The sequence below is a fragment of the Topomyia yanbarensis genome, chromosome 3 (genome assembly GCF_030247195.1).
Source record: "Topomyia yanbarensis strain Yona2022 chromosome 3, ASM3024719v1, whole genome shotgun sequence".
Classification (NCBI taxonomy): Eukaryota; Metazoa; Arthropoda; class Insecta; order Diptera; family Culicidae; genus Topomyia; species Topomyia yanbarensis.
In genome coordinates, this window is record NC_080672.1 from 10,527,820 (window position 1) to 10,554,572 (window position 26,753).

The window sequence follows — 26,753 nt, forward strand, 5'->3', positions numbered from 1 at the left end:
TAAATGTAGAAGCCTATTAGTGGCTGTGTTATAATAATTGTAGTTTTTAGTGCTTGTGTTCAATTGTTATGTACTAGTCGTATGTATATCAGTGTATGTGTTTGTCTCAGTATTAGTGATAGCTGGGTTAGGGAATGGATGCAGAGCTGGCATATATGATAAATTAGTGGGTAATCCTTCCTAGGATTCCTTGGGTACTTTTTACCGGTATTCAATTCGTGCATTCGATTTGATTCATTCGGGAAGATCGGATTGGATAAATTTAGCTACGATTAATTTACCGACGTATGTGAAGCATCCATTCCCGGTCAGCATAGTAGTAGTAGTAAATAGTATAATTTGCTGGCATTTAGACGAGTTCAAGTAGTTTGATTACATGTTACATGTGTTCTTTTCTTCTACTTCATTAGTCTGTTTTTGATGTACTTCTAGTAGTTTTCTTTTCCAGTACTCATGTGTACCAAAAATAATATCGATCAATTTATACGCTTCAACTTGATTTCTTTCATTTTTTCTTTATTTGGTCTGTTATTTCCCTTTTATTACCATATAATAAATTAAATTCATACCAACACTTACTAATACATTGAATTTCTCTCATATACACTAACAATCTCTCTCATTCCATACTTACAAGCGTGGCCTTCACGATAACACAATCATCAACACACGCAATTATGCGAATGGACACATGGTTATAAAATCGAATTTATATACGCGAAGTCAAATACACGCGACAAACACGTGAACATACAAATGCTTGAGCCCTTTGCGATCATCCACGCATCCTACACCAGCGATCTTGCAAACACGATAACATCCTGGTGCTAAGGTCTCAGCACTTATAAATTGTTAGACGCAGCTTCAAGCGTGAACCTAAAAAACTCCTCCGCTCACGCGATCATGAATCACTTCCGGAAGTCTCTGTCCTCGGTACCAGCTGTCTAGGCCCATGCCTTCATTTAGATCAATTAAAAAAGCTCTCATATCCACTGGATAACACGTTCCATGGCGACATGACCGGGAACTCTAGTGATATGGGGTAACTCACTTTCTGTCAGAATGTGAACCGTGCACCGAAAACTAAATATCAGAATGATGGTCCGTATGACCATCCAAGAACACACGCGAATATGTGAATTATCATAACGGTTACAAAATCGAATTTATATACGCGAAGTCACATACACGCGAGCACACGCGACAAACACGTCAACATACAAACGCTTAAGTCCTTCCCGATCATCCACGCATATCTACGCCCACGATTACGCAAACTTGATAACACCCCGGTAATAAGGTGAACGTTTTAGCACTTACGAAGTTACAAACGCAGTCTCAAAAGCGAACCCAAAAACGTCCGTGTTCGTGCGATCATGAATCGGTCACGTCCGGAAGCAGTGTTTTAGTGGGTGACATTCCCCGTCTCGTCATCAATTGTAGTGAGTGATTCTGAGGGGGACTCCTTCCGAGAACTTTCGAAAAAAGAAGAATTAAAGAATCGATCACAAATCTCAGCCCGACACCATAAACTGCTTGAATGTTTCAAACGCATCGGAATGCATTGCTATACCGATTGGCTTACGCACTGGATTTTTATCGAAGTCAGTTTTTCGAAAATTGGAAAAAATGGCATCACCCTGAAAGCAATTTCGCAAGCATCTGGAAAACCCTCAACTCTCTCATTAGTACAATGGAAAATAACTCGGAATCGTGCAGAATCCCACTGCTTCGGTCAGGGATGTGGCCAATAGTTGAATCTGTCCAATTCTTTCGTTCAGAGAGTCAAGGACCGGTAGGGACTGCATACGTACAAAGTGCAGAAGGCTCCAAATCGTGACGAACGGGAGAATCGCGGATCCGGAAACTGTCAGCACCCACACGCTTACGAAGCCTCATTGTCTCATCATGGATGATGGGACTTACATCAAGGCGCACTTTCGCGGGGAAGCAGAAACTTTAAATGTTTCCCAATAAATACATGATTTGGCAAGCGATCTGCTCAGGTGGCAAACAGTGTTCCCCGCTTGTGACTATCGGTACTGTAAACCTCAAGGAGGTTCGTGCCACTAGTCAAATGTTGTCCTGGAGTGGTACGAAGCCAACAACCCAACTTTCGTATCCCTCCCCCCAGCACACCGGAACTGAGCCCCATCGAAAAATACTGGGCAATTATGAAGCAGACAATACGGAAGCATCCCAATATGAGGAATATATGAAGAAATAGTGGGTTTCCATATAAAAGAAGCAGTTGTACAAAATATACCTTTGTCAATGTTTGGGAGTATTGACAATAATATTGATTATTATGGAAAACAATTGGATTGACGTATTGATGGAGATTCCAAAAAATCCGTCAATGCGTCAATATATTGAACGCATAAGGCTCGACTTAATACTACAGTAATTTACAGAACCACAAAGATTTTCTTTTCCGTTCTATGAAAAAACAAACTCATCCTTTGATATCAAAAATAGGTACAAGATTCGTAAATTTTGATTCGTTTCCAATTTATCTTTTCAACGTTTCACAAAAATAGTATTTGTTTACCCTCGGCGGATATCTAAGTCTGAAAAAAGATCAATTGAATGATAACTAATGTTTTATTTGCTAGATTTACAAACTGACGACAGTTCTAGAAATACTTTTCGTTATTTGTTGCCTAAATACCATTGCATGAAAAACGGGAAGCTGCCTGTCGGTCCTCAGTCTGATTTTATCAGTAAAGACTGAAGTGCATTGCTGAACTATCCCTAGATGCGCATATAACTCGCATGTGCCTTCGACTAAAAAGTAGGAATTTGTTTTCAAAGAACAGAACTAAAATTCTCTAGGTAGTTTCCGATTATGATATAATTTGCTAAGTCATCCGGTAGACTTTTTCTTCTTCTTGTATGGGTGACTTCATTTGAATTAGAAACTTGGGCTCAGAATTTCTAATTCAAATGATTCTTTCGTTTAAGGTGGTTGTTTGTCTAGGTATAACAACATGAAACCTTAGGTACTTGCACACTATTTTTTTTCGTTAGAGTGAGAGAGAGTGTCACATCCTTGAAGCTTAAATTAATCCTATCAGAGTACGACATATCACGCTGGTCATACATGAGCAATCCAAGTAACCTGTGCTCACTTACAGTTACAGTACAGTCTCATTCGTGAACGTCCGTGGACCATTGACAAGGGAGTACCGCGAGGAACCACAATCCTTCTTGCTGCCCGGTATCTGTTTTGCCGATTTGACAAAGATCTCCTTGAATGTTTCCCTAAACTGACGAGACATGCCACAGTAGATGGCAAAATTGATCGGATAGCTAATGATGAGAAAGAAATTCGCGAACAGGATAAACATGTTCGCTATGTAGTAATCGAGGAACTCGTAAATCAGCGAGGAAATGATGTGTAATGCCGTTATGACAGCGAGTGGTATTTCGGCTACTAGGAAAACCGTTACCACCACTATCAGCATCAGCGTGGTACAGTTGGAGTCTCGAACTCGTTTGCATTCCCGCTTTTTGGCGTTGTCCTTGAAGAGACGTTCGCGTTTCTTCTGCGCCTGACGCATCGCCTTGAACAGCAGCACGTTTAGTGCTACTAAGCTAACACACGGTATCAGGTGTACGAACAATATCCGGAACGAGTAGTACAACGTGTAGTAGATGTCCACACCGATGTAGTTGTGCACCCAGCTGGCGGTGTCTGTGTGACACACCTGCGTGTAGTTGCCGTTCCATTTGATCTCCACCGGGCTGTAGGATCTGCGGGTAATGAAAAAAAAAAATCATGAAATGTTATTAGATTATTATCTTTCCATTGTGGTTAGTAGCAGGGAGGCTCTCAAGATTTTACTATAACCCATTATGCGCAATGCATCTCAAACAACGAAAACATTGTCTTCATTGCTATCGTTACTGGTGAAGTTGTCGAAAATACCCTGCTCCAATCTTTGTGCTACTCCGCTGAGGTGTAATATGTTCTAATGGTGAAAATGGAGGTTTTGCTTACGGAAATCGTCTTTATTCAGTTACACCACCTACGCTATTCAGTACATATATTGATAGCATGATAAATAATTTCAATTCATCCGCCTGTTAGACGCGCACAGGGAACATAATTCGTTGCTTCAAAGAACATGAAAATTCAACTAATAGTGGCATTAGAACCCGAAAAACGTCTTGCTTAAAATTAGATACCGTCAAAAAAGCTCAGTTCCGACTATTATGATAACACAAATCCGCGACATGACCGGGAAAGCAGGTGCGGACAAAATGGAATCTGTTACACCTGATACTTGCAGAAACTTCTCAGGTATTCCTAACATCGATTTTTTGGGCGAGGACGTAGTTCAAAAGAATTATTTCTACAATTCAAAACACGCGGAACTAGAGCCACACAAATCACGCTATGCACCTATCGATTGTGATAATCATAGAGAAGTCATATTCATTTCGACAATTTTGGTGAGAATTTTTTAAACTGATTGGTAAAAATTGTAGAATTACGTTCATTACACTGTAACCCTTCAAGGTAACATGTAAGTAGCGGTATATAGGGGTTTGCCCACTACTCGGGTTCTTGTTTGCCCGGCGGACCCTTCTTTTCAGGGCGACCTAGGTGCCTCTACAGAATTTCGGATTTTCGCAACAACAAAAAGTAAACAAATAAACTAAATTTACTGTTTTTCCTCAACTTCTCCAATTCACTGCTGCTGCTGGTGATTCACTGTTGCAGGCGGAAAGGCGAGTGGTTTCTTCCGACCGGCCGGGACAGCAACGGCCGAGTTCTCCTGATTTTCGTTGACTGCTCCGGCAGCGGTCCTTGACTTTTAGCTAGGGAGGTGAGCTTTGCTCCTTTGTTGGAACCTCCCTAGCGACGTTGGCGACGAATCGTCAGATCGTCTACTCGCCGTAAACGATCCCGGAAGTCAGTAAACTTCCCAGGGGGAACCTTTGTCCGCCCTGCTTCGTTCTCTTTGGCAATTAACTGTGGAGGAGAGCTCGGCTCGTTTGACTGATCCTCCACAGTGAGAATGGACGATGCTTCGGATCTTTAACAATTAGCCGGGAATGCGAGTGGCTCCTTCACGATTAGCGTTCCAGTACGGCGATCCTGCACCACACTTGTACGTGTGCCCGAACCACGGGCCGGCACTCTTCGACGGATTTAATGGCCGTCACACGCGCGCACTTTACTTCACTTCAACAGTGGCGGAAAATTGTCCCGAAAAGGTAAACGGACGTCAGTCTCTCACCGTGGTTCGTCACATACTATCTATCACCGCGATGGCCGCCTTCCACCCGACCAAAACAAAACCGACAAACCGCCTCGGTGCATAGCTGTCATCGCTCTTGCAACTTATCCAGTAACCAATTGAACAGCAAATGGAGAGCGGTGACCTATCTAAGCCCTATGTTATTTATACAGATATATCGAACAAAATTATCTAACCTAGCTGCACGAATAAAACCGTTCACATACGCGAAAATAAACAAAATTTACATGAAAAAGTGAACGGTATCGAACAGCGGTGAGCATAATTTTACATGTCAACAAATACACTCTACGGAGTGTATACCCACAAATAGGTATATTTCCACCCAGTGTTAAATTGACGGGTTACAAACAATTTAGCACTGGGTGGGAATATCCTTATATTTGCGTACTCTCTCCGTAGAATGTATTTGTTGTGACAACATTATGCTCGCTGTTCTGTTTCTTTCAAATTTTGTTGAATATTCTTGCTCGATTTTGTGTATGTGCAGATAGGTTAGATAAATTTTGCTGCATGTTGGTGATAAGTAACATAGGGTTAGGTAGGCCACAATTCTCCCTTGCTACCGAAAAATGTGCTGAATTCGCGGAACGATGGGTGACAGCGGCGTTAGTGGAGGAATGGAAGGCGGGCGGTTTGTTGACACCTTGCGGAAGGCGGCTATCGAATTTAGATATTGTAAGACCACCGGTGAAGCGAGTTGTGTTCGTCGGGACCCGTTTTGTTTCGGAAGACAAATTGATTCTGCTGAAGTGCTCATTAGTGTCGAGTGGAAGGTGTTAAAGTGCCGATCGTATGACATGTATGGGAGTGGATCGCCGTCGGGGAAAGCTCAATGTAAACGAGTTTTTATTTCCGCGGCTAACCGGCAAGGATCCGTTGCACCCGTTCCTCTCGCTGTAGAGGATCAGCCGAACGAGCTTTGCTAACAGCCAAGGAGAGCGAAACAGGTAGGGTAACGGCTCCGTCTGGGAAAAACACTACAGTGTCTTCCGGGAATCCATGTGAGGGGCAAGCGAATCCGGTTAATCGTTACCATCGTTAGAGAGGATCCTACAAGGGAGCCAAGCTCACCTTCCTAGCTAATAGTCAAGAACGCGACCGTTACAGTCTCTGCTGGTCGGAAGAGACTACTTGCCTTTTCGTCCAGCAACAGCAAACGAACATAGCAGCAGCAACAGTATGGAGAAATCGGAGATCAATTGTTTACTTTGTTCATTTATGTAAGAAAATTAGAAATTAAGGTAGAAGCACCTAGACCGCCCTAGCAATAAGGGTCTGCCGGATAGGTAAGAGTATAGTGGGGAAACGCCTACTTACAACACTGAACGCTTGGAATGTTGTGTTATTGTTCATCAAATTTTGAAAATAAGCTCCCATATTCAAAGGTTAGCCATTAGCCGCTTCAAAAAACGAAGAACCGCAAAGAATTTGTACTGAATTACGTTTTATACTAGGACTATCCTAAAATTTTTCTATAGAAGAAAATGTTGGCTGAATGTCTTGCCAACGACACGACCTGAAACTTCATGAAAAATTTCGAAGAAAAAGTGTTCACGAAGTTAACCGCCAGTTACCAGAACATTGAGCGACCCCTCGATAAAGATGAAATATGAATTTCTCACGCAACACTGCCTGAATTTTCTTAATGTTTATTTGCATATCCTAACAACCAAAGTCCGTAACAGCTAGGATTGTTTCGTTTGCCGCAAGAAACAAATGCGAGTTCGGAAAAGGGAAGCATTTATTGGATTTGGGTAAAATTTGCTTTTTTCGAAACATTTTAGTCTAAAAGTGTCCAAAACGTGAAGTGATAGTTCCAATTATCAGTCAAGAAAAATGTCTCGTAATCCACACTACGCTTGTTTATGTTTATGTTGGAGAGCTAGGCAACAACGCCAGCAAGCAAGATATTGAGGATGCCTTTTCTTATTACGGTCCGCTAAGAAACGTTTGAGTTGCTTTCAATCCACCCGGGTTTTCATTTGTAGAATTTGAAGATGCCCGGTACGCAGATGATTCGGTGCGTCGTCTTGACGGAAGAACCATTTGCGGTCGTGCTCGTGTGGAACTGTCTACCAGCAAGGGCTTGGCAAAGGAGGTCGCGGTAACTTTTATCCGAGATTCTACGAGTGTGTATGGCGAGGTCATTATGCCCGGGATTGTACTAAGGGACGCAAGAGATCTCGGAGCCGCATTCCACGTTCGCGCTCTCGTGAGCTGTGAAAGATCTTTTAGAAGAAAAAGATGTACCAGGTAATTGTGATGTGAAATGTTATAACCAGTAACCGTATACTAAGCTGGCGCTTCCAGATCTTGCCAAGCAGTAAAATAATACGAAAATTTGAACTCACGATCATCAGTCCAGACAGCGACATTCTCCGGATTTTTTGCAGTAGCTTCGTAAGGGATGACATTTTTTTAAAATGCTTTCTAAATTGTTTACGTTTGGAGCAGGAGTTCTCATAGCTCAATCTGTGCGGCCGACACACTCGAACGACATTTATATAGCAGTAGCGGCTGTCGTCGCCTTTGAAGTAGTAGTTTTTTTTATAATTTTTTCTACGAACTCATGCGTCCCGCTACTACTGTATGCAAGGATCGGCCGGTATGCGGAAGTCGCGCATGTGTTCCCGCCACTTCGCTATTCAAGTACATTCCGACGCAGGCACGCTCTTTGAAGCCAGGATCATTAACGAAACTGTATGCTGCCGACTCGTTAGCGGCAGAATCAGATCACGAGGAAGGGTTCTCTGAACAGCGGCGCTTGTTTGGATTGGATGCTGCTGGAAAATCGAATAGATTGCTAGCAAGGCCGCCATTGTTGAGGAGGAGGATGCGTCAAACGGTGCGGGTAAATTCGGAGACGAATATATTAAATTATTCATAACTAATTTCCTTTTATTTTAGTATCGTCCCCCGCTGGGCTACTGACCAACGTGTAATTGTTCCTGCTGTCCAACAAGAAGATGGAATTCGCTCGCTCAAAGGCACCAAACGGAGGATACCGAATCGCTAGCGGAACCAACGCCAATTCCACTGATCGATCGTATCATTTGTGCTTTACCACGAACCGCTATACTCTCAACTCTGGGCTGATCGTGGTCCGGGCAAGATGCTACACCGGATCGATGCTTGCACGGGAAATTGTTATCCTACCGAAACCGAATGAGTCAACGTCCATCTGTTTGTAGTGTTTCCGACAGCAAACTCGTAGCAATACACTAGCACTAATATTGGAAAATGAACGCGAATTAGTGGGCGAGAACTTTACAAACGATTCACTCCTGTTCAGAGTATACAAGCAATAGAGAAACCGAAAGACTACTAATCCTCCTGCACCCCGGTAAAAGTCAAGAGGGAGCCGCCCAACCTTTGCGGTTTGAACTCATCATAAAGGAAACGCTTCCAATATCAGTCGTCCCATATGAACAGAATCCGCTCGAGTTGCCGGTACAGATCAAGGAAGGGTTTTCTGAACGGCGGCGGTTATCGTCCAGATTGGATTCTGCTGAAGCAAAATCAAAGGTTTTACCAACACGGCTACAATTGTTCAAACGGTGCGGGTAAGCTCGATAACGAATAAATGTAAAAAATCATTACTGACTTCCGCTCATTGCAATATCGTCCCTACTGGGCTACCGACCAACGAGTAATTGTTCCTGCTGTCTGAAAAGTCGACCGGATTCGCTCGATCTAGTGTACCAAACATTCCGCTATTCTATCGATTCGTGTCGTTTGTGTTTTATCACGAACCGCTATACTCCGCGCTGATTGTGGTCCGGAACGAAATGCTACACCGAGTCTACGCTTGCATGAGAATTTTAATCGCACTGAAACGGAAAGAGTCAACGTCCATCTGCTTCCAGTGTGCAGAAATGAAATTACAGCTTGCCGGATACCCTACGGCCACAGCTCCTTGTGACTTATGCTTATCATAGAGAAAAATGTTTTGATTTTCGAAAGTGTGTTCCTCTATTTTGTTTTTTAACACGTAACGTCACCAGTTGTGCGTAGGTGTACAACTATTGCAGATCTAAATAGTTTTTCGCAAATATTCATGAGTTGACTCGTACTAATAGTCGACAAAGACACCGTGCGAATCAAAATAAATTGGCTTAGGAACCACTACTCAAAACCTTCAATGACTGTTTCGTACAAAATGAACGCATCATACAAATATTTTCGAATAAAAATCAACAATGGAAAATGTAGGACACCTGGTCATACAGGATAAGCTCGTTTAATCTGGGACTGTCCCGTCTAATCCGCACAGATAAAAAATAAAGAACGTCTGCCGAGTCGAGGCACACGATTAAGTTTAAAGGTTTTTTATTTGTGACATTTCTCTGGTGCAAAATGGTATACGACATCGGCAGGAATGTTTCATTAAGGTGCACGTAGACGTACTGGACCATCACGGGCCCTATTTTCACAGTCACGTCACCTAGTGATTCTGCCAGGCGTGTTCACTAATACCTTGGCCGTAAAGAACAGACTTCTTTCCTTGAGCACATCGCTATTCCCCAGCTATCGTCGCATGATATTTCACTTGTAGATTCACTTCAGGAAAGCTCTCTCTTTCTGGTCGATTTTGCGCAAATAATTGCTCGGTCACTTCACCGTTTTTGGATCCTTCGATCATATTCAGCTATTTCACTGCTTGCTACAAAGAACTTTTGATTATCGACAGTTTGGACGATAACATGCATCGGGTCTAACAGATTGGTTTCGTCGTGCTGTATCAGGTACATGATTATTTGTTTGCTGAAATAAAAATAAGGTGTTACTTAAATCAATTAACACTACAATCGAAATTTGCTCACATTTCGATTAAGGCTCAAGTTACCTCAAGGCTTGGTAGTGTGCGTAAGAAAAATTGTGCTCAGCTTTGCCACCAGATTATCCATTTAAACCTTTTCAAAACTCTAAAAGAAGAATATCAGTCGATTTATTAGATCATCACGATTCAATTCATGCAAAATACCTGCCGGAAAAGCCATCGGCTTAGCTGAATGGTGCTTTTGAAAATGTGGCTGTGGTTTTTTCATTGCGCTGTTGTGTTGCGTGCCCCAGCACGGTGTGGTAGTGTGACAAAAAATCACAGCCACTTTTTCAAAAGCACCATTTAGCGAAACCGATAGTTTTTCCAGCAGTTATTTTGTATGATTTGAATCGTTGTGATCTGATAAATCGGCTGATTTTCTTCTTTTAGAGTTTTGAAAAGGTTTAAATGTATAATCCGGTGGCAAAGCTGAACACAATTTTTCCTACCCATACTACCCAGCGTTCAAAACTAATACATGCTCAAAAAAGGTAACTTGAACCTTAAGTCAATCAAATTCATTGCTTCTTTGGTAAAATTTTCGGTTTGTTTTTATACTCATTATTTTCCTTTGCGTAACCAGAGGTTGCTATGGTAACTATGGGCTAATTGGAAAAAATAATAACAGATTCATAAGTGTTGCTAGTTTCACGCATTTTCTAATCAAAAAGCAAATTTAACAGTATGAGTTACCTGAGTCACTGAGGGGTAGTCCGATTTGCGATACACTTTTGGAATGCAAGTGTCTAGGCGTGTCGTTGGTCTTGCTATCCCGAATGCTTTTAAGAAATATAGGAAGGAAAACCTGCCGCGCACTAGACGCAAACAAGGGACCAGATAACACTAAACCGCACAACAAAATCGAACAAGCTTATTCCGAACGAGATTCGAAACTTGGCCAACAAGTTGCAATCACGAAATGTAATGTCGATCGTGCTGGATAAGAACAAGAAACAGAGGCAACCGAAAGCAAAGTTCTAAACAGTTAACCTGTGTAAATATAAGGGCACGAAAATAGCGTGACATAACCGTTTCATAATATTGGACTGCGAAACATTTGTATGTTTCATTTCACATCAAAACTTTTCCAGGATCCCGATACAATATCAGAAAGGAAAAGTCGACAAAGCGGAAACATCAACTCGAACTTCAAAATTTGGATAAAAATTGGCAGTATGGCAAGCAATTTGCAAGTGTGGCCTAGTTTTCAATCCAATTCCATCTTTGCCTTGACATATTTTTTTGTCTCCTATTAGCCAACATGATTAACAAAACTTATTGTTGTCATTATGTGAAATTGGTCAAAGATATGGTATGAAATGAAAAATGTCATGTTACTTGATCTATGGTACGGGAAAAAGTTACAGCCACTGAATTTACTGTTTCTTTCCGAAATTGGAATAATCATATTTCTGCTTATAAATATGGATAATATGAAAAATTGTGCAAATATTTTCATAGCTGTTGTTGGCATGTGTCAAACATTTTTCCGAATAACCTTCACTTGAGTAACGACCCCACCTCGCCATGGCCGAGAAAACTTACACAGCATTGATCCACCCATTCTGTCCGGTCGTGTGCCGGTCATAAAACGAGTGTTTACTGCTGAGCCAAAATAGGAAATTAAGGTGGTTTTTCGAAATGGTTTCTGTTTTCAGTGCGACCTGCTTCCAATGTAGGCAACCCGGAGACGGCGCGAAAATCTGCAGGTGTGAGAAAATTTAATGGCGTGCAAATTTGTCTGAATTAGGTGAAAATGGCACTTGTTATGATGGCTCAAGATGACACGACAATGAAATTTCGAGGGCGGTTGAAGTAGGCATTCTATTAGTAGCGTTGCGGGTTCTCGTTGGCAGAACGTCAGTCTTAACATTAAATGTCTTGCCGTCAAGGGAAACTTGAAAGCGAATCATGGCTAGTGTGATGAATATTTATCATCGTTGTCATACTGGAATGTGTGGTTTCGTTTCGGGAGTGGAAATAAATTAAAGCGTTTTGTGTAGGGTTACCAAATGGGCTCAGAGCAAATTAAGGACATGTTGAATCTCGTCCGAGATAAGTTGGAATGATTCCGAATGGAAATTAGTTTGTAAGTGTACCTTGCATTTTTAAATTTAAGAAAATAGGTATTTGATGAAAAAGATTTACCAATCACAATCACATAACTTCAGGCCTTTTCATTTATCTATGTGTTCCTGTTCATCTCCATCGTATTCACTCAATACTTTCAGCTGGTTCAACCGAATTTCGTGTATTAACTTTTTAATGGGTCAGCCTTTTCAACGTCACCGAATTTAAATTTTCATGCATGCGGAAGATGTTCCAGCCTCAATTCATGCCCTGTGCTGTATTCAAATCGTCTCGAAGCTGCTCGTTACTTTGCTCGTTCGTACGGTGCAGTGCAGTCATTCAAACATTTTCCATTCATTTCCAATTTCATCTACAAATTGAATGCCTCTTCGCGCTTGCTCCGAAATAGATATTCGGGCAAAAATGTCCTAGGAATTGGGCAGATTATTTCTGCACGAGAAAACGTTCGAAAATAAAACGACGACTTTTGAGCTCTACCTGGCATGATGATACAGCTGAACGCTTTGGTAGGTTTCTTCGTGAGAATCATGTCACCATGAAAATAAATGAATAAAATTGGGAGCTTTAAAATGAAATGGTGGGTGCGGTGAGCTTACGTGGGTATTGACATTTCAAATTGAGAATTCGCATCACTGGAGCTGATGGAAAAAATTGGTGTGCGATGGCCTACTTAGTGAGGGCGGGCGAACGGAACGAGACCAACTTTTGTACTCGGAAATAGAAAACAGATGGCATCTATTCAACTGCATGCTACACGTATTTGACAATTTCACTTCAGTTGCATTGCATCGCTTTATTTGAAACGACAGGTGATTACACACATTACGGATTGAGCTTAAAAGTCTGTAAAATGTAATTGAGATATTATATACCCAAAAACATTTTTTTTTCTTTTGTTGAGAATATAAATTAAATATTTTTTGTCTGTGATAGCTCCGGTATGTTTTATCTATCGCTTGCTCGTATAAGACGTGGCCAATTTTAAAAGAGGAACCGACCTTAACGGCTCTGGTGATGCTTTTGTCAGTGTTAAGGACTCATGAGCAGGCTTCCGGAAATATGACATTTTTGTCAGTGTTCCGTGTCTTCTTTCAGGTAGATGGGGAACCTTCTATATCTCACTGGGTGTGATTTCTGGCAGTTGACACATTCACTGTTCTCTTTGCAGGGGGCTTTCTTAGACGAGGGGACCACTGCCATTGAGGCAAGTTTCTAGCTGCCCACAGGATTGACTGTACATAAAGTTGCCACAATTGTAGTATTACATTGGTACGATTGGTAATACCGTCTCACTCGAGTTCTGAACAAACCTAAAGAGACGTTATCGTGAAGGTTAGAGCTCGAGAATAAGAGAACCACCAGCAGTGTATTGACTTCCTTAATCGCCTTTATTAGTTTGGTAGGAGCCGTACCTAGATCTTCTTCGACCGACTTGTGGATCATAAAGCATCGGATGTCGTATGCACTCCACCAGCGCGCATGAGCAGGGTACGTCTCTGGAATTCATAAAACCCGATAGTGGTCAAGGAACCGTCTCCCCAATCAGGAGGGTCGAATCCCATCTTTCTGCGTCCTCCGCTTATCTCTACTAGCGCCGGTCTATGAAATTTGTCTGGCGTTTTGGTAGCATTCTCTTCGTACTATTTTTATCACATTTTCCTCCATTTATTCTCTATAAGGGTTTAGGAAATTAGATACCGAAAGCCTGCTATTGCGGTTTCCTTCGAAATAATCCGCAAAGGTTGACGGCCAACTATATCACACCTCAATCCGAGACTCGTGGGTTAGAAAGCGCGGCGGCAGCAACAAACCAATCATTGGAGTTGTTCAAATCGAACTGAAGTTCCGACGCTTTTGATCGGTTCGTAAGTGAATCGCCCATCTTTTTTTGAACTGAGTATTCCGTCATCTGGACCCAATATATCGGCCTATCAACCGGCCAATTCTAACATCTTTAGACATAAAAATATCTTGGCTGCTCGACCTTCTTTGAAACTATATAAGGAAGCAATGTTGTCAAAGCGAGAACGACATTTTTTGGCTAGAATATCGCGTTTACATTCCTTCTCGTAGTGTGGAGATCGACGGTGTTGTAAGCGATGCAAGTTTGACTGTCGATGATCTGATGAAGTGTGTTTACTGCGGGGAGAATTCGCATGAACTTTTGACATATCCAGCGAATCAATGTATTATGAATCAAGAATCAAGAATAGAGAATCAAGAATCAGTAATCAAGAATCAAGAATCAAGAATCAAGAATCAAGAATCAAGAATCAAGAATCAAGAATCCAGAATCCGGAATCCAGAATCCAGAATCCAGAATCCAGAATCCAGAATCCAGAATCCAGAATCTAGAATCTAGAATCTAGAATCCAGAATCTAGAATCCAGAATCTAGAATCCAGAATCCAGCATCCAGAATCCAGAATCCAGAATCCAGAATCCAGAATCCAGAATCCAGAATCCAGAATCCAGAATCCAGAATCCAGAATCCAGAATCCAGAATCCAGAATCCAGAATCCAGAATCCAGATTCCAGATTTCAGAATCCAGAATCCAGAATCCAGAATCCAGAATCCAGAATCCAGAATCCAGAATCCAGAATCCAGAATCCAGAATCCAAAATCCAGAATCCAGAATCCAGAATCCAGAATCCAGAATCCAGAATCCAGAATCCAGAATCCAGAATCCAGAATCCAGAATCCAGAATCCAGAATCTAGAATCCAGAATCCAGAATCCAGAATCCAGAATCCAGAATCCAGAATCCAGAATCTAGAATCCAGAATCCAGAATCCAGAATCCAGAATCCAGAATCCAGAATCCAGAATCCAGAATCCAGAATCCAGAATCCAGAATCCAGAATCCAGAATCTAGAATCCAGAATCCAGAATCCAGAATCCAGAATCCAGAATCCAGAATCTAGAATCCAGAATCCAGAATCCAGAATCCAGAATCCAGAATCCAGAATCCAGAATCCAGAATCCAGAATCCAGAATCCAGAATCCAGAATCCAGAATCCAGAATCCAGAATCCAGAATCCAGAATCCAGAATCCAGAATCCAGAATCCAGAATCCAGAATCCAGAATCCAGAATCCAGAATCCAGATTCCAGATTTCAGAATCCAGAATCCAGAATCCAGAATCCAGAATCCAGAATCCAGAATCCAGAATCCAGAATCCAGAATCCAGAATCCAAAATCCAGAATCCAGAATCCAGAATCCAGAATCCAGAATCCAGAATCCAGAATCCAGAATCCAGAATCCAGAATCCAGAATCCAGAATCTAGAATCCAGAATCCAGAATCCAGAATCCAGAATCCAGAATCCAGAATCCAGAATCCAGAATCCAGAATCCAGAATCCAGAATCCAGAATCCAGAATCCAGAATCCAGAATCTAGAATCCAGAATCCAGAATCCAGAATCCAGAATCCAGAATCCAGAATCCAGAATCCAGAATTCAGAATTCAGAATTCAGAATTCAGAATTCAGAATCCAGAATCCAGAATCCAGAATCCAGAATCCAGAATCCAGAATCCAGAATCCAGAATCCAGAATCCAGAATCTAGAATCCAGAATCCAGAATCCAGAATCCAGAATCCAGAATCCAGAATCCAGAATCCAGAATCCAGAATCCAGAATCCAGAATCCAGAATCCAGAATCCAGAATCCAGAATCCAGAATCCAGAATCCAGAATCCAGAATCCAGAATCCAGAATCCAGAATCCAGAATCCAGAATCCAGAATCCAGAATCCAGAATCTAGAATCCAGAATCCAGAATCCAGAATCCAGAATCCAGAATCCAGAATCCAGAATCCAGAATCCAGAATCCAGAATCCAGAATCCAGAATCCAGAATCCAGAATCCAGAATCCAGAATTCAGAATTCAGAATTCAGAATTTAGAATCCAGAATCCAGAATCCAGAATCCAGAATCCAGAATCCAGAATCCAGAATCCAGAATCCAGAATCCAGAATCCAGAATCCAGAATCCAGAATCCAGAATCCAGAATCCAGAATCCAGAATCCAGAATCCAGAATCCAGAATCCAGAATCCAGAATCCAGAATCCAGAATCCAGAATCCAGAATCCAGAATCCAGAATCTAGAATCCAGAATCCAGAATCCAGAATCCAGAATCCAGAATCCAGGATCCAGAATCCAGAATCCAGAATCCAGAATCCAGAATCCAGAATCCAGAATCCAGTATCCAGAATCCAGAATCCAGAATCCAGAATCCAGAATCCAGAATCCAGAATCCAGAATCCAGAATCCAGAATCCAGAATCCAGAATCCAGAATCCAGAATCCAGAATCCAGAATCCAGAATCCAGAATCCAGAATCCAGAATCCAGAATCCAGAATCCAGAATCCAGAATCCAGAATCCAGAATCCAGAATCCAGAATCCAGAATCCAGAATCCAGAATCCAGAATCCAGAATCCAGAATCCAGAATCCAGAATCCAGAATCCAGAATCCAGAATCCAGAATCCAGAATCCAGAATCCAGAATCCAGAATCCAGAATCCAGAATCCAGAATCCAGAATCCAGAATCCAGAATCCAGAATCCAGAATCCAGAATCCAGAATCCAGAATCCAGAATCCAGAATCCAGAATCCAGAATCCAGAATCCAGAATCCAGAATCCAGAATCCAGAATCCAGAATCCAGAATCCAGAATCCAGAATCCAGAATCCAGAATCCAGAATCCAGAATCCAGAATCCAGAATCCAGAATCCAGAATCCAGAATCCAGAATCCAGAATCCAGAATCCAGAATCCAGAATCCAGAATCCAGAATCCAGAATCCAGAATCCAGAATCCAGAATCCAGAATCCAGAATCCAGAATCCAGAATCCAGAATCCAGAATCCAGAATCCAGAATCCAGAATCCAGAATCCAGAATCCAGAATCCAGAATCCAGAATCCAGAATCCAGAATCCAGAATCCAGAATCCAGAATCCAGAATCCAGAATCCAGAATCCAGAATCCAGAATCCAGAATCCAGAATCCAGAATCCAGAATCCAGAATCCAGAATCCAGAATCCAGAATCCAGAATCCAGAATCCAGAATCCAGAATCCAGAATCCAGAATCCAGAATCCAGAATCCAGAATCCAGAATCCAGAATCCAGAATCCAGAATCCAGAATCCAGAATCCAGAATCCAGAATCCAGAATCCAGAATCCAGAATCCAGAATCCAGAATCCAGAATCCAGAATCCAGAATCCAGAATCCAGAATCCAGAATCCAGAATCCAGAATCCAGAATCCAGAATCCAGAATCCAGAATCCAGAATCCAGAATCCAGAATCCAGAATCCAGAATCCAGAATCCAGAATCCAGAATCCAGAATCCAGAATCCAGAATCCAGAATCCAGAATCCAGAATCCAGAATCCAGAATCCAGAATCCAGAATCCAGAATCCAGAATCCAGAATCCAGAATCCAGAATCCAGAATCCAGAATCCAGAATCCAGAATCCAGAATCCAGAATCCAGAATCCAGAATCCAGAATCCAGAATCCAGAATCCAGAATCCAGAATCCAGAATCCAGAATCCAGAATCCAGAATCCAGAATCCAGAATCCAGAATCCAGAATCCAGAATCCAGAATCCAGAATCCAGAATCCAGAATCCAGAATCCAGAATCCAGAATCCAGAATCCAGAATCCAGAATCCAGAATCCAGAATCCAGAATCCAGAATCCAGAATCCAGAATCCAGAATCCAGAATCCAGAATCCAGAATCCAGAATCCAGAATCCAGAATCCAGAATCCAGAATCCAGAATCCAGAATCCAGAATCCAGAATCCAGAATCCAGAATCCAGAATCCAGAATCCAGAATCCAGAATCCAGAATCCAGAATCCAGAATCCAGAATCCAGAATCCAGAATCCAGAATCCAGAATCCAGAATCCAGAATCCAGAATCCAGAATCCAGAATCCAGAATCCAGAATCCAGAATCCAGAATCCAGAATCCAGAATCCAGAATCCAGAATCCAGAATCCAGAATCCAGAATCCAGAATCCAGAATCCAGAATCCAGAATCCAGAATCCAGAATCCAGAATCCAGAATCCAGAATCCAGAATCCAGAATCCAGAATCCAGAATCCAGAATCCAGAATCCAGAATCCAGAATCCAGAATCCAGAATCCAGAATCCAGAATCCAGAATCCAGAATCCAGAATCCAGAATCCAGAATCCAGAATCCAGAATCCAGAATCCAGAATCCAGAATCCAGAATCCAGAATCCAGAATCCAGAATCCAGAATCCAGAATCCAGAATCCAGAATCCAGAATCCAGAATCCAGAATCCAGAATCCAGAATCCAGAATCCAGAATCCAGAATCCAGAATCCAGAATCCAGAATCCAGAATCCAGAATCCAGAATCCAGAATCCAGAATCCAGAATCCAGAATCCAGAATCCAGAATCCAGAATCCAGAATCCAGAATCCAGAATCCAGAATCCAGAATCCAGAATCCAGAATCCAGAATCCAGAATCCAGAATCCAGAATCCAGAATCCAGAATCCAGATTGAAATCTGGAGAATCCAGAATCCAGAATCCAGAATCCAGAATCCAGAATCCAGAATCCAGAATCCAGAATCCAGAATCCAGAATCCAGAATCCAGAATCCAGAATCCAGAATCCGGAATCCAGAATCCAGAATCCAGAATCCAGAATCCAGAATCCAGAATCCAGAATCCAGAATCCAGAATCCAGAATCCAGAATCCAGAATCCAGAATCCAGAATCCAGAATCCAGAATCCAGAATCCAGAATCCAGAATCCAGAATCCAGAATCCAGAATCTAGAATCCAGAATCCAGAATCCAGAATCCAGAATCCAGAATCCAGAATCCAGAATCCAGAATCCAGAATCCAGAATCCAGAATACAGGATCCAGAATCCAGAATCCAGAATCCAGTATCCAGAATCCAGAATCCAGAATCCAGAATCCAGAATCCAGAATCCAGAATCCAGAATCCAGAATCCAGAATCCAGAATCCAGAATCCAGAATCCAGAATCCAGAATCCAGAATCCAGAATCCAGAATCCAGAATCCAGAATCCAGAATCCAGAATCCAGAATCCAGAATCCAGAATCCAGAATCCAGAATCCAGAATCCAGAATCCAGAATCCAGAATCCAGAATCCAGAATCCAGAATCCAGAATCCAGAATCCAGAATCCAGAATCCAGAATCCAGAATCCAGATTGAAATCTGGAGAATCCAGAATCCAGAATCCAGAATCCAGAATCCAGAATCCAGAATCCAGAATCCAGAATCCAGAATCCAGAATCCAGAATCCAGAATCCAGAATCCAGAATCCAGAATCCAGAATCCAGAATCCAGAATCCAGAATCCAGAATCCAGAATCCAGAATCTAGAATCCAGAATCCAAAATCCAGAATCCAGAATCTAGAATCCAGAATCCAGAATCCAGAATCCAGAATCCAGAATCCAGAATCCAGAATCCAGAATCCAGAATCCAGAATCCAGAATCCAGAATCCAGAATCCAGAATCCAGAATCCAGAATCCAGAATCCAGAATCCAGAATCCAGAATCCAGAATCCAGAATCCAGAATCCAGAATCCAGAATCCAGAATCCAGAATCCAGAATCCAGAATCCAGAATCCAGAATCCAGAATCCAGAATCCAGAATCCAGAATCCAGAATCCAGAATCCAGAATCCAGAATCCAGAATCCAGAATCCAGAATCCAGAATCCAGAATCCAGAATCTAGAATCCAGAATCCAGAATCCAGAATCCAGAATCCAGAATCCAGAATCCAGAATCCAGAATCCAGAATCCAGAATCCAGAATCCAGAATCCAGAATACAGGATCCAGAATCCAGAATCCAGAATCCAGTATCCAGAATCCAGAATCCAGAATCCAGAATCCAGAATCCAGAATCCAGAATCCAGAATCCAGAATCCAGAATCCAGAATCCAGAATCCAGAATCCAGAATCCAGAATCCAGAATCCAGAATCCAGAATCCAGAATCCAGAATCCAGAATCCAGAATCCAGAATCCAGAATCCAGAATCCAGAATCCAGAATCCAGAATCCAGAATCCAGAATCCAGAATCCAGAATCCAGAATCCAGAATCCAGAATCCAGAATCCAGAATCCAGAATCCAGATTGAAATCTGGAGAATCCAGAATCCAGAATCCAGAATCCAGAATCCAGAATCCAGAATCCAGAATCCAGAATCCAGAATCCAGAATCCAGAATCCAGAATCCAGAATCCAGAATCCAGAATCCAGAATCCAGAATCCAGAATCCAGAATCCAGAATCCAGAATCCAGAATCCAGAATCCAGAATCCAGAATCCAGAATCCAGAATCCAGAATCCAGAATCCAGAATCCAGAATCCAGAATCCAGAATCCAGAATCCAGAATCCAGAATCCAGAATCCAGAATCCAGAATCCAGAATCCAGAATCCAGAATCCAGAATCCAGAATCCAGAATCCAGAATCAAGAATCATTTTCCCTTTTCCCGTTTGACGCCAGGTATTGCAGTTGTTGCTTGTTAAACCTCATGCAAAGACAGAGATCTTTGTAGTGAACGTGTCCAGTGGAAAACAGACAGAAAAAGAATGACCCGAACGGTGAGAATGAAGAAACAGTGAAAATTCACCTTTTATTCGAAACACTGAGAATAGATATCTCCTCAAGCAGGAATCGAACCTGCGATCTCCCAGTCTCTAGTTGGGTGCGCTAACCACTCCGCCATCGAGGAATTGTGATGATGTCACCACATACTCCCAACTGTATCGTGATAACCGCTACAGCCTCCAATACCTCCTAATTGATCTATCGACCCCCAATATCTCCTATAAGCAGATCGTCACCTCTCCCCCTCATCGATCGGGCCAAATCTCTCTCGTTATCTACTTTTAGGTCCAGTGGACTGCGCTTAGGCTTGAGAGATTTAGTATCACTGTTTGACCCCTTAGCTAACTCAGTAGCCGCCAGAGGGTACAGCTATGGAGGGGCATGTTGATGTCTGCCCTCAAAGCCTATCGGCAGATGCTAACGACAGATCCAGTCGTTGATGGAATTTATATATTCCATCAACGACTGGAGTCGTGCGTCTTTGTTTTTTTCCTTTTTCAAGGATTTTTTTGAACGTGTCCACTCCACCCACTGCCAAAGTCTGGCGGCGACTGTGTTAGATAAGGGGGCAAACAGTGATAATAAATATCTCAAGCAAGCGTTCAAGAAGTCTACTTGACCTAAAAATAGATAGCGAGAGAGATTTGGCCCGATCGATGAGAAGGAGAGGTGACGATCTGCTTATAGGAGATATTGGGGGTCGATAGGTCAATTAGGAGGTATTGGAGGCTGTGGCGGTGATCACGATACAGTTGGGAGTATGTAATGACATCATCACGGTTCTTCGATGGCGGAGTGGTTAACACACCCAACTAGAGACTGGGAGATCGCAGGTTCGATTCCTGCTTGAGGACATATCTTTTCTCAGTGTTTCCAATAGCTTAGTCCTGTCACTAAGTTAGTGTCGTATTCTGATGAAACGAAATCGAAATGCAAATTCCGTAACTAATTTAGTCATAGATTTGGTGCTTTTTACGCGCAAAGATGGTTTATAAACAATATTCTCCTTAATGGAGAAAAAATAGTTTTTTTTCTCTATGGCATAGTGCACTTTACTGTTTGAGCATGAACACAAGTAGTGTTTATTGGAATTAGCGTCGCCTATGTGGCGGTGAAGTCGGTATGTGATAACACTGATGAAACGAAGTCAAAGCGCAAATTCCTCGACTTACTAAAGTTAGGTACTGTATTATTGATAAGCAAAAAGTTTCATTTCAACTTTATTCTTAGAAAGAAATATAGCATAATGCTTCTTCATAGTTTTAATTAAATCATGCATTTTAAAACTAATAATATATATAGAGCTAATATTGCACCTCGCGACAATAAAATTTCCAACACGTATTCCCAATATGAATTCCATATTAATAAAACTTGATCGCAAAAAAAAAAAAAATCCGAGGAAAAATCATCAACTGACTTCTCCACAAAAAAGACCACAAACAATAACAACTGGCACTTTTGCAAGAAAGCCAATGTTTATCGGTAAATTCGGACAATTTCCAGTGGGACGGCCACAAAAAGTGGTCAAAGTTTGTCGTTTTGTTTTTCCACCTTGCCATACTTGCATGACCGTGTAAACTTTTGCTAACGGTGCCATATGTGGGGATTCCAGAGAATTATGACTGTGTGTGTGTGGGTGTAGCTTGCGGGTGGAATTTTGCTAAAAACATTAAATTGAATATAAATTGAGATTTGTTTCCGCTACAAAATGTCTCTCCGGTTTTTGTGGTGAACGTGCTGTCCTTATCCGAATTTCGGATAAGGAACACCTAGATACAAGATCGAAAAATTGAAAAAACTATATTCCAAGTTGAAGAAGCATGCCATGATTTGGTCTGTCGTCAGAATGTTGTTTTGTCAATGTCACAAATTACTGTGATTCGAAACCAAAAACGAAACCAGCATTTGCAGAGTTCTGTCTATTTCAAATTACATGTTAAAGAATAACTCCATCAGCTGGGCAAAAAATGTGAAAGCTATTCAACGAGTAAAACAAATATGTAGCTTCATGAAACGTATTCGCTCACTAGCTAAAATGTTAAAAACCCTCGTTGATGCACGGATAATCTCCCAGTGGAAATACCTACAAAGCAAGCGTAGAATATTCTGCCGATGGTGGTTGGGCTTTCCCAACCACACAACCCATAGTCAGTGTCGTTTGCATGAAAATGTACTCACTGTGAAACCGGTAAAACTCATTCCAGTCAGTAGCCTCCGAATGTAAATGTAGTGGAATCTATTTTTTTTTGCAACTATGTGATGGGAATTCATTTCACTTTATGCCTACAGTAGGTACATACATACATACAGCTTGCCCGTTGCGTTGGAGTGAACATGTACATGTCTGGAAAACGATCTGGCAGCTCCTTAGATGTACTTCGTTAATTCCATTCTCCGGCGAGGCGGTTAGAAAGTTATGGCTGCGATGTGGGCTGCATACTGAGCGATTGACACCATTCGAATGGAATTGAACCACCGACCATACTACTGTATGAAAACTGTTTACACTTTAGAATAACGCTTTTTTTTCATGGCCATGTTATATGGCCGATGTCGGAATTGGGACAGTTATGCGTGCCGTTCAGAATTGTTAGCACAACAGTGTAACTAAATAGCCATGCCCCATCAAGTAAGAGACCGTTGTTATGACTCTCTTTTTGCGAATTTCAGCATGCTGCGATTGTTATTCAAATAAGCGAAACCATTTGCAGTAAACTAGTGGTAAGCTTAGGTACTTGCTTTTTTTCAATTTCAATCGGCTTTCAATCGGATGCAAAGATGTTTGTCGCTGCTTTGCGAATTGATTCTCGGAGTAAGTACTATACTGAACGACTTCTCAAGTGTGCTCGAATGGAACTTGAGGCGATTTATAAAAAAGTTTAAATTGGATTAAGAATAGCTTGGATTTACGGAGCAAAGTAATTGATTTTATTGCACAAGTTTAAGAATTTTTTGAGTGGGTTCGAAGTTTGCCACAAAAATGTTTGGAGCTGGCCCAATGTGGCAATTTAATTCCAAATAATCTCCAAATCGACAATGTGAAAGAAAAAGAAAATAATACATAGGTTCACAACAGGCGTGAAATCGTGAAGTATATGATCCATATAGGTCCGTACCTAGCAGAAATTGTTTATTTACTCCACAGTGAAAGCCCAGATGGCGAAATTCGGTTTCCACAAAATAGTGAAACCCATCATCAATATGAATGGCATTTGAAACGGGGTGAACAGTAGATGTCGAAAACTGACGATTAGCGCCATTTTTAAATCGAAGATGGTGACTTCCGGTTACCATCAATATGGATGTCATTGGAAAGGGGGTGGTCAGCAGATATCGAAAATTGATGATTAGCGTCATTTGGAAATCCAGGATGGCGAAGTGATGTGCATAGATACAGCAGTAGAACGAGTGTGATTCAAGAACAATACCCGAGTCAGCCCATTGTACCTGTACGGAACAGTTGTAACGATATTAATTAACCCACTATGCATACGACTGACAGCATTAGTTTCAGTGCCATCTATCCGTCAAAGGGAGACTGTCTCGCTGATGGAAATTTAAATCACCGAGATCTGCTCCACGCACTCCCCTTCGTTTTTCCCACCCGCAGAAAGGTCAGTTACAAATGCCGATGGGACTGAGCGAGAAGGAAAATGCTTTTGTTTTCCCAAGATCACGCCACCAATTGTCTCAAAAGAAAGACTGATCAGATCACTTAAGTGGAGACTGTCGATCCCTTTACACGGCGGTCAGATAGAGTGAAACCATTAGCCATAGAATTAATTAAATCAATTTCGATGTGATATTTTTCTTACGGTACGGCTAAACTTGACAATATTTGTGTAGAACACGGTTACGGTGCAAAAGATTACTGTTTCTGTAAGCCGTTCTCATAAGAAAGCTTAAACCAGTGAAATAGGCAAGCAAAGTAGCCAATCAGTCCGAATTGTGCGGTCTGTACCAAGATAGTCAGGTAAGACATGAGCAGTAAAGTAGGTTATCTCACCTAATCGATCACGTTGACCAGGTTGAAAACCCGCGCCAACGTGGGTTTTTTTTGTTGGGGCTCGTAGAACCGACAACTCGGCGCGTACGCTTCAGAGCGCCCCTCGTCGGAAAATACAGTTGCTACATAACACATCGTCGCATAGAAGGTCGGCAACATAACCCACCCGCCGAGCATTACGTGCAACGTCGGAACTATACTCTCCACGTGCCACCTGGCGGCACATAGCAAACCTGTCACGAAGCTATCGGAGACACCATCACCCACTCGAGCTATGTTTTATGGTACAAATTCGGGGATGATTGCTACGAATCGAGCAGCCTACTGAAACATTCTGCGTAAGTTCATCGAAAATCGACGCACGCGGTCGCTCACGCCTGCCGCCCGTCAACGTCACCAACCAGTTCCAATTACCGCCGTCACCGTCACCAATCAGTTCCTGTTACCGCCGTCAACGTCACCAATCAGTTCCAGATACCACCGCCAACGTCACCAACCAGTTCCCGTTACCGCCGTTCACCAACTGCAGGTCAGATCGATGCTAGGCTAATGAGTTAGCATAAGTGTAGGAGTAAAGCTTGTCCCGGGACCTAGAACAAATGTAAACCAACTGAAAATACACAATGTGATCATGAAGTGAAACGCTACTCCTCTCAAGCTTAAAGGTCACCGGCAATCTCTCCCTAAGGCGAACGCGTAGATTTTAATTTAGTTTACCCGTGTTTATTTGAACCCGCGATTAGCTTACCTTTTCGATCTCCTACTCGGATTTAGTCTTCTGCTCTTTTTTGCGTTCGGGAAAGTCGAATGAGACATTGTGTTTGAGCCACTTTCATTTACCCGCCCGTGGTTAGAGTCTCTGGCCGGACTACCGTCTTGCGTCGGCAGCCTTCCTTACGGAAGTGGCGCTGAAGTTGCCGACGTTGTGTGCACGAACAAACCGTTACACAGTAACGTACGATCTCGCGTATTTTTGGTTTTATTGGCGATATTTCGCGGGTGAATCACAGTGAAAACATTTGAACAGTATTAAAAAGTGATTTAGATGCGAGAGATAGTAAAGATTTGGTGGAAATAGTGTTACAAGTGGTTAAAAACGGTTTAGAAAACTTAATCAGTGACGCTAACGAAAATAAACAATCGCGCGCCATTGCTCCTGGCGAGAGTGTCTCGTTCGGCAGTGCAGTTGTAGGCCAGTGTCTATGCGATAATACTGTGGGCCGAAGCAGACAACTTATAGTCGAAAAATAATAGTGCGTCGGAAGATCAAAAAAATAAGAAAAGTTTTTTAAAGTGTCGGCAGCGACTAACCAAGAAGGACAAGTGTTTTTTTAGTGGCAAATCCACCCTGCAGGGCTTAAAAACTTTCCTTTCAAGGCCCCTCTTTGGGAAAAAAAAGAATTGTTGAAACAGTGTTGTTTCGCCTTACTGTGCGACGTAGAGGAGACAACCATAAATAAACCGGCACGCCCTAGATATGCCACCACCATCCCCCCCTGACTGGGGCGGGGATCCTCCCATCAGTCATTCCCTCCCGAGTTACCTAAATTCCGGGGACGTGATCGATCGACGAACCCTGCTGATGAAGGCAGCTAACGAAGACGGACAAGAAGAACAACGCTTGCCATCGGATCCGTTCTTGATCATGCGTTCGGTACGAGATGTCCTTCAAGCCGACCCGACCAAACTGGTCAGCGCCACCAAAGAAGCACGAGGATCTAGATATGTACTCCGTACTATCTCTAGAAAGGTTTACAACGCCCTACTTTCCATAAAGGAGCTAGCAAATGGCCAAAAAGTTAAGGTTATACCTCATCCTACACTTGATATAGTGCAAGGGGTTATCTAGGACCCTGATACAATCAACATGAGTGAAAGTGACTTTCTAAAGGAACTGCAAGATCAAGGCGTAGTTCGGATCCGTAGGATCACTAAAATGATC

The 26,753-nt window shown here is 42.1% G+C and overlaps 1 protein-coding gene across 1 annotated transcript in view; it reads right to left on the reverse strand.

Moving 5' to 3' along the window:
- Window positions 1–2,484: 2,484 nt before the first annotated feature.
- LOC131693607 (sex peptide receptor) overlaps window positions 2,485–26,753 on the reverse strand; it is a 273,633-nt gene continuing 249,364 nt past the window's right edge. The window contains exon 6 of the mRNA XM_058981540.1: window positions 2,485–3,756. Within this exon, the coding sequence (XP_058837523.1) occupies window positions 3,138–3,756 (619 nt within the window). The 3' untranslated portion in view covers window positions 2,485–3,137. The remainder of the gene's footprint in view (window positions 3,757–26,753) is intronic.